At 44.5% G+C, this 8,887-nt stretch overlaps 2 protein-coding genes across 5 annotated transcripts in view; one reads left to right on the top strand and one right to left on the bottom strand.

Annotated features, from left to right (window-relative positions):
• rnf115a (ring finger protein 115a) overlaps window positions 1–1,773 on the top strand; it is a 24,573-nt gene extending 22,800 nt beyond the window's left edge. Inside the window, 1 exon segment of the mRNA XM_042106042.1 lies at window positions 1–1,773. This exon segment is cut by the window's left edge and continues 149 nt beyond it. The gene's annotated coding sequence lies outside the window, so the exon portion shown is untranslated.
• Window positions 1,774–1,843: 70 nt separating this feature from the next.
• Window positions 1,844–8,744, bottom strand: gba (glucosidase, beta, acid). 4 transcript variants are annotated; one of them, XM_042106027.1, is made up of 12 exons: window positions 8,727–8,744; window positions 8,160–8,312; window positions 7,687–7,881; window positions 6,871–7,017; window positions 6,591–6,724; window positions 6,057–6,110; window positions 5,747–5,919; window positions 5,222–5,459; window positions 4,486–4,710; window positions 3,171–3,334; window positions 2,471–2,587; window positions 1,844–2,331 (listed from the first exon to the last, which is right to left on the bottom strand). In XM_042106027.1, the coding sequence occupies exons 2-12, from the start codon at window positions 8,212–8,214 to the stop codon at window positions 2,226–2,228; spliced, it is 1,608 nt and encodes a 535-aa protein (XP_041961961.1). In that variant the 5' UTR covers window positions 8,215–8,312; window positions 8,727–8,744; the 3' UTR covers window positions 1,844–2,225. The 4 variants fall into 4 exon arrangements, with proteins under 4 accessions (XP_041961961.1, XP_041961960.1, XP_041961962.1 ...); XM_042106026.1 differs by lacking the exon at window positions 8,727–8,744 and adding an exon at window positions 8,427–8,600; XM_042106028.1 differs by lacking the exon at window positions 8,727–8,744 and having other exon boundaries at window positions 7,687–7,878; window positions 8,160–8,599.
• Between the last annotated feature and the right edge of the window lie 143 nt (window positions 8,745–8,887).

Here is an 8,887-nt window from a genome sequence, read left to right as displayed (position 1 = left end):
ACACAATCCCTGTGACAGCATCCTTCAGTACTGACCCTTTCCCACAGTAGTCAGTGTCTTTCTGGAATCACACACACCACACACATGCACCATCCATGGACACACCATTGTCCCCGTATTTCTGAATTACTTACACACACAGCCCTCAACCTTTCCTCAACACTGACCAATGCACACAGGAGAGATTGCCTTTCTGAAGAATACACACAAACACACACACACACACACACACACACACACACACACACACACACACACACACACAACCTCCACCTGCACCCAGGAACATCCCTTGCACAGGAGACAGTTACTGTCTGAATTACACCAACACGCACCATACACACACACACACACACACACACACTCTTTTTGACTGTCTGCCTGTTTGGATGTTTGCACCAGCCTCTCTCATCCGTCAGTGTGTACATACTACTGTGAATCTCACAGACCAGCCCTCTGTCTCTTGCGCTCTCTCTCTCTCTCTCTCTCTCTTTCACACTGCTACTGTGCAGCGGGCAGCAGCGGGCAGTGAAACAGACGCAGCCCTGGTCTGACCTGGAAGTAAATCATATCAGAGCTGGCCCTGGACCAACCTCTGCTGCTGCTGCTGCTGCTGCTGCTGCTGTGTGTGGCCATTGGCGCTCCCTCGCTGTGTTACTCCAAACACGGGTCACAATGCTCGTATAGAGCACCTCCATCCTCTCAGAGCAATCATGGGATTTTACCTCCTTCCCCTCATCCGTGCACTCATTCTTTGCTTTCTCTCGCTCAGTTGCAAAGGGATGCAAAGGTAACCTCAGTGCTTGCCAGAGTTCACGCCTCCAACATACACCACTCTGCCTTCCTCCCTCCCTTCTTCTCGCTCACTCGTTCTTCTCCGTTTACCTCTGCCTGTCTTCCTCCCCTTCCCTCCATCATCAGCTCACTGGCAATAGAGATTGTTCCTCTAAACCACCCCTCTCCCCCCAATGTCCATTCACTGACCTGGATCAGTTTTGTTGTCATGCTTGTAACCGTGGTGATCAAGAGTGGAGCGAGATTGGCTGACTAGGGGTCAGTCAGTCAGTCTGGCAAGGCAGTAAACTGCACACTGTTGCTACGGCGAAAGAACTCCCTAGCCTCTCTGGAGTTGTGTACAGTTCATTTTTCTTTTTTTCCTTTTTTAAGTTTTTTCTTTTTTAAAAAACAAACATGGTAATGCTGTAGAAACACAGGCAATATCTGACTTTAAGTGAATATCTGAGTTTCTTGTCTCATGTTGTCCATTTGCACTGTTAGACTCGGCCTCTTGCCCTCATGGCGTCCTCTGTGTCGATAGATGCCCTCGCAGACGCCCCCGTCTCTCCTCGCCCGGTGTATATATCACTCAGCACCTCAGTCATATGCTGCATTGCAGACAACTTGGATGTCGGAGGTCGGACTTCAATTCCAATTTTGACGTTGGGGTAGATCAACTTACCCCGAGTTCAAAAGTGGGAACAACGACTTCAAGTCGTGTTCCGTTGTACTTTTTCCCAGTAGGATGTCAGAATTCTTGACTTCCGAGTTGTCTGGAATGCAGCATTAGTCTTCTTTCGTTCTCATTTTCATCACTCTATTTTTTTAATGTAAATAATTCTAGTTCAAAAAACCTGGACGCAAGGCTAACTAAGCAGTGATTATGGGGTGGGGGGGAAACATGACGCCCTGAATTGAAAAAAGTATATATTATATATATATGTGTATGATGTAAAATTCTAAAATGAAATTCAATAAAAATGAGAAAATGGTGTACATATTTGTAATTCATTCACTTTCACAACCTTAAGGAACAGAGTTACAACTAAAAGAAACAGGGTTATGATTGGTTTTATAGGTACTTTTATTCAAGCAGTACATCAGAGTTACTCGCATTAATTGAAATGTATTATGCTTATTTCTCAGTTCTCGTCTTTGATCTTGACTTGTTAGGGCTTCCGAGCTGCTTTCCATCCAAGTGTTTAGGCCGTACACAGTCCGTCCACGGCTCAGGGGAACTCGGAGATCACTTGGCTTTCCCCTTGTTGCCATTGTCTTAAAGCATTAGATGAAAACTCGTGCTCATAATATTTGATGTGGAGGTAAAAAGTCATTTAAAAGTTGCTGAATTAAAAGTGAATGTGTGCTAGTCATTTTCCCCAGGAATCATTATTTTCGATTGATTTTGATTGATCTTGCTTTCTGTGGTTGAAGCAGCACCGTCATGGTCACTGTGTTGCCCAGACAACCGTTAGTATTGAGTGAGCCGGAGCATCGATGGGGATAAAGCCAACCGCTGGGTCCCAGATTTCAAATGGAATGTGCTCCTCAAACCTAAAACATACACACATTTATTGCAACAAACAGGTCATATCACACTTTTACTGCAATAATATGGCTAGTATTGAAATGGCAAAGAAATATATTCTGATCCGTAGGTTCATATATTTCTTCAGAATATATTGTCTCTCACCTGTTAAGAACTACGATGACTACTGCACCATCCAAACGCATGAAGACAGAGCTCTCCAGTGTAGAGGGCTTGCTGTACGACACACCCAGCCGTTGAGACCCCTCCCACAAGAACTTGCTGTGAGGGTGGAATAAAATTTAAAAAAGAGCAAAGGTCAACACGTCATACGCCCATGTTTATTGGGCATAATGGCGTCTACACAACAAGTGTATTCAGCCACAAGAGTAGTTACTCAGTGCCTTCCACTATCTGGTACAAGTGTAGTTTCACAAATCAAACAAGATACCAGAGTGACAACTACAGTGATGACAACAAATAGGTAAACACAATGCATGTTATAGAGGTAAACACCGCAAATAGGTAAACACAATAGCATGTTATAGAGATAAACACGCCAAATAGGTAAATACGCCAAACTCACTGATATGAAGGAGCAAACTAATACAGTCTGCAATATATGCGCTTTATAGTGTGTTATTTTTCAGTACATGGCTTTAACTGAGAGCAGTGCATTTCAATCCAAAACAATACCTGTAGGTCATGCAACTCAAACCTGTGCAGCAGGTTTTCCACCTCTCTGCACAAGCAGCACCTGTTTCTAGCCCTCTATCAGCCATGGTGCTCTGTTCCAGCTGAATCAGTTGGGATAAAGCAGAGTTAGATGGGGAACCTTGTGTATGGAGAACCTCTGCTATTCTACCTGAAGTGGCTCATGCTGTAGAACATGGGCTGCTTGTAGAACACGTCTTTCTCCGAATCCACAATGACGGGACTGTCCACGAAGTTCTTGACCCAGTTGGGTCCTCCACCCAGATCCAGAGCCAAGTTCCAGTCCGTCCAGCCGGTGACATAGTGATTTAAATCCTGAGCCACAGGTGGAGGCAAAAACAAGATTAAAGGAACCGTATGTAAGAAATGTATTTCATTTAATCATAAAATGGCCCTGATATGTCACTAGACATTATAGAAATAATTTTCATTTCAAATACCTTTATCACTGACAACAGTAGTCCGGCCAGGATATTGTCATTTAAAAAGTGAAGTTGCAGCCCTCAACTGATGTTGACATGTTATGTTTTGGCCTGATGCGCCACCCTCCACCTATCTACTAATCACAAAGTCAGTAGTGTTTCGGCATCTGGGTTGCCAGCTCTGCCAGTCGGGGGGGGGGGGGGGGGGGGGGGGGGGGGATACACCGCTCTACAGTAATTTGAAAGTCATTGCAGTACCAGTTTTGGCCACAATCTTACATATGGTTCCTTTAAGGGACAAAATGCTTTTTACCTTCTAAAACATAAACCTGTTAGATGAATTAATGTGACAAGACAAGTTGCTGAGGAATGACAACAGAACATACTATGTGCCAAAAACAACATCAGAAATGCATGCAGCTATGCTGTTGTCAGCTACATCTATTAAAAAACAATTTACTGCATTTACAGCATCTCAGTAGTAAGTGCACAATAGCACACAAATGGCAAACAGCAAAGGCACCTATGAGCAATAACTAATTTCTTTTTCTATGATGTCCCTAGCATAGCTACTTATCCAGTGTCCCTATGATGATTGTGAATTAGCATGTACCTCACTAGGCAAACAGGGTAAGTAACATTTCTGTGCCTAAAGCCATCAGAAACGTTCAAAGCAGTTATATATAATTGTATATAATTATCTTTTTCAGATCTTAAACAGCCTGGCCTACGCCTGAATTCAGGCACAGTGCATCTCTATGAGGTCATGGGCACGGCTTCCTCTGATGTCAGTGGCATATCTGCCTCTCTGATGTCATGACCCTATTCCATCTGCCTCTTTGATGTCTTTAATGTAGTTTATCTGTATAATGTTAGGAGGAGTGTATTTAACTCTGATATTTTGTCCCTATTGTTTTTACTTATACAATGTAATGGCTGTATATTAGCTACCACCATTATGTCATGGGCATACAGTAGTTACCGTTATGATGTTGTGGGCATACAGTAGTTACCTCTATGATGTCATGGGCATACAGTAGTTACCTCTATGATGTCGTGGGCGTACTCCTCCGCTCTCTCCCAGCTGCCTAGCTTCACGCCACGGTCCAGCGGGCTAAATCCAGCACAGGCCTCCGTCCCAAACAGGAAGTACTCCGGGAAGAGGTGATGTGTGGTGCCCAGGGTGAGTTCGGCTGGTGCCAACCCATCCATGTACCAGTGCACCCCGATGCCATGGATGTAGCGGGCAGCGTGAACGTCACTCAGGACCTGGACGAAAACAGGTAAGTCTGATGACTAATATACTCCGGATCCTCTGGATGCTCTACTTATTCTGCATTAAAGGGGTTATCTGTAGAGTTCAAGTTGTCACACTTTGTTCTGAATGCTCCACTAAATTCCTTGTATGTGTGAATGTACTTGGTCTTGGTCTGATTTAAAATTGGATACTGCGTCTTCTGAGGTACAATGTGAGAGAATGTATGATCTGAAGTTAGGTGGTTAGCACACTATTTTTTGTGGAAATCACAGCAACAAATCATGGACATTCAGTGCTATTTCAGGGTAATATTTAAACATTTTCAACTAAAAATACTAGCACCTTTAATTTGAGTTTCACACTTCATCTCTCCCCAGTCTCACAGTCTGTCTGTCTTTCTTTATACACTAATCAATCTCTACATCTATCCATCTGTCAACATATTCCTGTCTGTTTATTTTTCCATTTTTAGTGCACGATTATTAATCAGTCAGTTAGTTAAATCACTCACTCCACTCTCACCACTTTAGCCCAGTGAGGCAGAAGAAGTCTTTGGTCATCCAGTATAATAATCTGAGTTTCAGGAAACAGTGAAGCATGAAGGGCGGGACCCAGATCCATGGCCACCCAATCACGTTGTGTTTCAGGCCTGAATCCCAGGGCCTGGAAGCTGTAATTGGTCATCTCACCCGCTGTGGGCTCGTTGCCTGTGGTCACTGCCCAGAAGGACAGATTAAACTTCCCATACTCCTCAAGGAACCTGCACCAGCCGACATGGAAAGAGAAGAGAGTGAGACTGAAAATTAACCATGAGAGTACTAAACCAATGAACCTCAGGTGATAGAGACTCATTATCAAGACAGTCACATAGCAACAACTATGTGGGGGGGGGGGGGGGACTATTCCTAAACAAACCCAAATGCAGACAGGTACCCAGTTACACGTTTGACACATGAAACTATGACACATGAGAACAGATAACCTTCTGAAAGCCTCCACATGACCAACATCACCACACTCCAAGCCGGGTAAATAATTCTTCCTCACCTGACATAGTACTGAGCCCAGGTCTTATACTCTTTCCCTCCTGGCTGCCCCTTCAGGGTTCCCTTGCCAGTGAGTGCACCATTAGTCTTCATCCAGGCAGGGGCGCTCCAAGCACTGGCCAGCAGAGACAGGGGTTTAGGGGACATTGCCTGGGCCTTCTGGATCAGTGGGATCTGAAAGGGGAGAGGGATAGGTCAGGCTGAACCAAAACAAGAATCATTCACTCAGTCGAACCACAGACTACACCGAACACTCAATTGATAATTGATGTCTAATTACATTTCCACAGCCTGGGAATGCCCATACCAACCTTTGGCAAATTTGAGATTTGTTCTGAGGCCATTAATGCCCATTTCCAATGTTCCTAAAACCGGGGCACGGAATTACAATCACAATCGTCAGTGAACCCTTTCCAGACCCACTCTTATCTCAATTGAGAAGGGTCTGGTGTCAACGAGGCTACTTCCACTATAATCAAGGGAACTGACCACACCAGACTTGAGAGCAGCACATACATGCACTGTGGAGATTGGGAAGATCAGAAGGTCACTGTTGTATTTGTATGACTGCCACAGCACGCATGCTCCTCAAACGCATTACTCTCACTTCCCCTTACATGACATCAGCCCGTATCTCAGAACCACTGATACTCAGCCGACAATGCATCTGACCGACAGTTGTGTGCTTTTCAAACCATGAACAGACAAACCATGACCTTCTTCCTAAATGAATTCTGATAATGCAGTGCATTTCCTGCCCATTGTGGAGTTTCCTGTCCATGTTCCCCAACACCAAAGTAAATCCTAACTTTGCATAAATTGCTGATACAATGATTGGAATGTACCTTCATGTTTATGTCCTCTGCAGACAGAGTGAAGTTGTTCAGGCCGTAGTCCCCTGGGGTGTCAGCGTACGTGTAGAGACGCGTGGAGAAATCACAACTCGCCATGGGAACTCGCACCACACTGTACCCAATGCCTTGGGAGGGCGAGAGAGAGAGAGAGAGCAGGGAAGGGTCAAATGGAATGCATTTATATAGAAATATTGTAGGTGATTCAGACACTGATCTTGCACAGATAGAGAGAGATAGAGAGAGAATAAGACTCTGCTTCCTATGGTTTTACCTTCAGGAGCGAAGTACTGTCTCAGCAGCTGGTTCTGGGTGCCACCTGACAGGGACAGTATGTTGATGGCAGCTGCATCAGTCATAGCTCCTCCAAAGCCCTTGATCTTCTGGTACTTCTGATAGGGAACGATGGTGAGTCTCAGAGCTGAAACCAGGAGTGGCAGACACACACACACACACAGACTGAGTGAAGGAGGACATTTACTCATGGGCGGATTATGAACTTTCAGGCCCCTGGGCCCAGATGTATTAAGGGCCCCCCACTAATTGTTGCTTATGTGGGACGGGGGGTCCTCCTCCAGAATTTTTTTTTTGTTTAATGTGATTTCCTGTATTCTGGTGCATTTTGGGGATGGCCAATACCAAATTCAATCAGATTCATAGCCTACATCCTGATTTGTTGATATTGAGGCAATGATTCCATGCAAAGGCTTGGGCTTCAGGGCCCCCTGACCTCTTGGGCCCCTGGGCCTGGCCCGGTAGGCCCGTGCAGTAATCCATCCCTGCATTTACTTCAACCTAAAAGTAGGTGGGCTGGTTTGGCCACACGTATAAGTACAAGTATAACATACTAGTTCAACAAAGACATGCAAGTACATGGGACTGACATAATGTGAACCAACAATGTTGGAACTGTTACTTTCTGAAGATGCTACGGAAATTTGTATTTACATGCTACCATTGGCATTTAGCAGATGTTTTCATTACAACCTACTTAGAGATAAGGTACAATGCCAACGGGCACATAAAGGATCAAGGAGAAGTGAGACTGCAGGAGTACTGGGATTGCAGAGGAGAATTCAGAGTTGCTCACCTGCCCCAGTGCTGTTCTTTAGCACCTGCCCCTGACCCCTCGCCAGTCTCCTGCCTTCTTTGCTGCTCAGGAAGCTCATGAATTGCCCCACTCGGGGTAGGTGCGGGGACCCCACCGAATCGCAATGTGAGGCATTGCATTCACACACCACCGATCCGTGGCCAAAGTTACGGGCCACACAATCATCTTGGTCTGCTGGACACAGATGCAGCACAGGGAGACAAAGGCAGACAAGCACAATGATAAGACAACAAAGAACTGTTAATTAAAATAGTAATTCGGCTTATTTTATAGTAGACGTATAAGATGTTAGTTACAGAAAATAGCCTACTTATCAAACAGAACGTATGCACACTTCTGAGACAGACTCACGGTTGCAGTATAAGTATGACAACATTGCAGGAAAACAAACATGCAAGCATTATAAGAAAACCAAGCATGCAACTATAAAGTTTTCCTAGCCAAAAACAAACCTCCGCTGGTTGCTGAAGCGCCGATACAGAGAACAAATAGGATAGTCAGTCTCATAGCTGCTGGTTAACGATGAATCTTGAGACAAACTTCCAGGTGCATCACCTTCAACACCTGCATGTCACTTCCCTAACTTCGGCACTCAGTAGGCTAGCCTATAACAAACGCGAGATAGATAATGGTTTTCTTTTTTCACCAGATCAGATCAGTTCACTTCACTTCACCTGATATTATGGTCGGAAATAACAAATGTACGCAGTCTAACCTACATGATAGCGCCAGTCATGCAGTGTTTTTAAACATTTCCGGGTTCCCTGTAGACTGTAGTCATATGACCAGACAAGGATTCAGACTACAACCGCCAACGTATCGGTTTTGGGCACTCAGAGGCCGGAGACCCAAAATGCCGTAACAATCTACATAATAATAACAATCATAATCATAATAATAAAATAATAAAGATATGTTTACATTAACCGACTGGCAGAGGACCTGTTACTGCATACAAGTTTTGTATTGCAAGATTAAAGAAGTAGCCTAGGCTAAAGCCTATGTCAAAATTAACTCACCTATTTTGTCGTATTCATGGGTTTCATCAGGTCCCTTTCCACAGGTGTATAAAATCCAGCACCTTAATTATCAATGCAGACTGGATGGTGCTTGATTAATACACCTGTGGAAAGGGACCTGATGAAACCCATGAATATCAGATGTTTAGGCTCGAGTGGAG

The sequence above is a fragment of the Alosa sapidissima genome, chromosome 10, assembly GCF_018492685.1.
Source record: "Alosa sapidissima isolate fAloSap1 chromosome 10, fAloSap1.pri, whole genome shotgun sequence".
In the NCBI taxonomy this organism is placed as follows: Eukaryota; Metazoa; Chordata; class Actinopteri; order Clupeiformes; family Clupeidae; genus Alosa; species Alosa sapidissima.
Note: the sequence above shows the minus strand (reverse complement) of the source record. Positions and strands in the feature narration are given on the sequence as shown.

Coding starts and splice junctions, on each gene's coding strand:
- gba (XM_042106027.1), bottom strand. CDS start 8,214: ATGAGACTGACTATCCTATTTGTTCTCTGTATCGGCGCTTCAGCAACC. Junction 5,920..6,056: donor AAATCTCAAATTTGCCAAAG/GTTGGTATGGGC, acceptor CTCCCCTTTCAG/ATCCCACTGATCCAGAAGGC. Junction 2,588..3,170: donor TACAGCATGAGCCACTTCAG/GTAGAATAGCAG, acceptor CCACCCTCACAG/CAAGTTCTTGTGGGAGGGGT.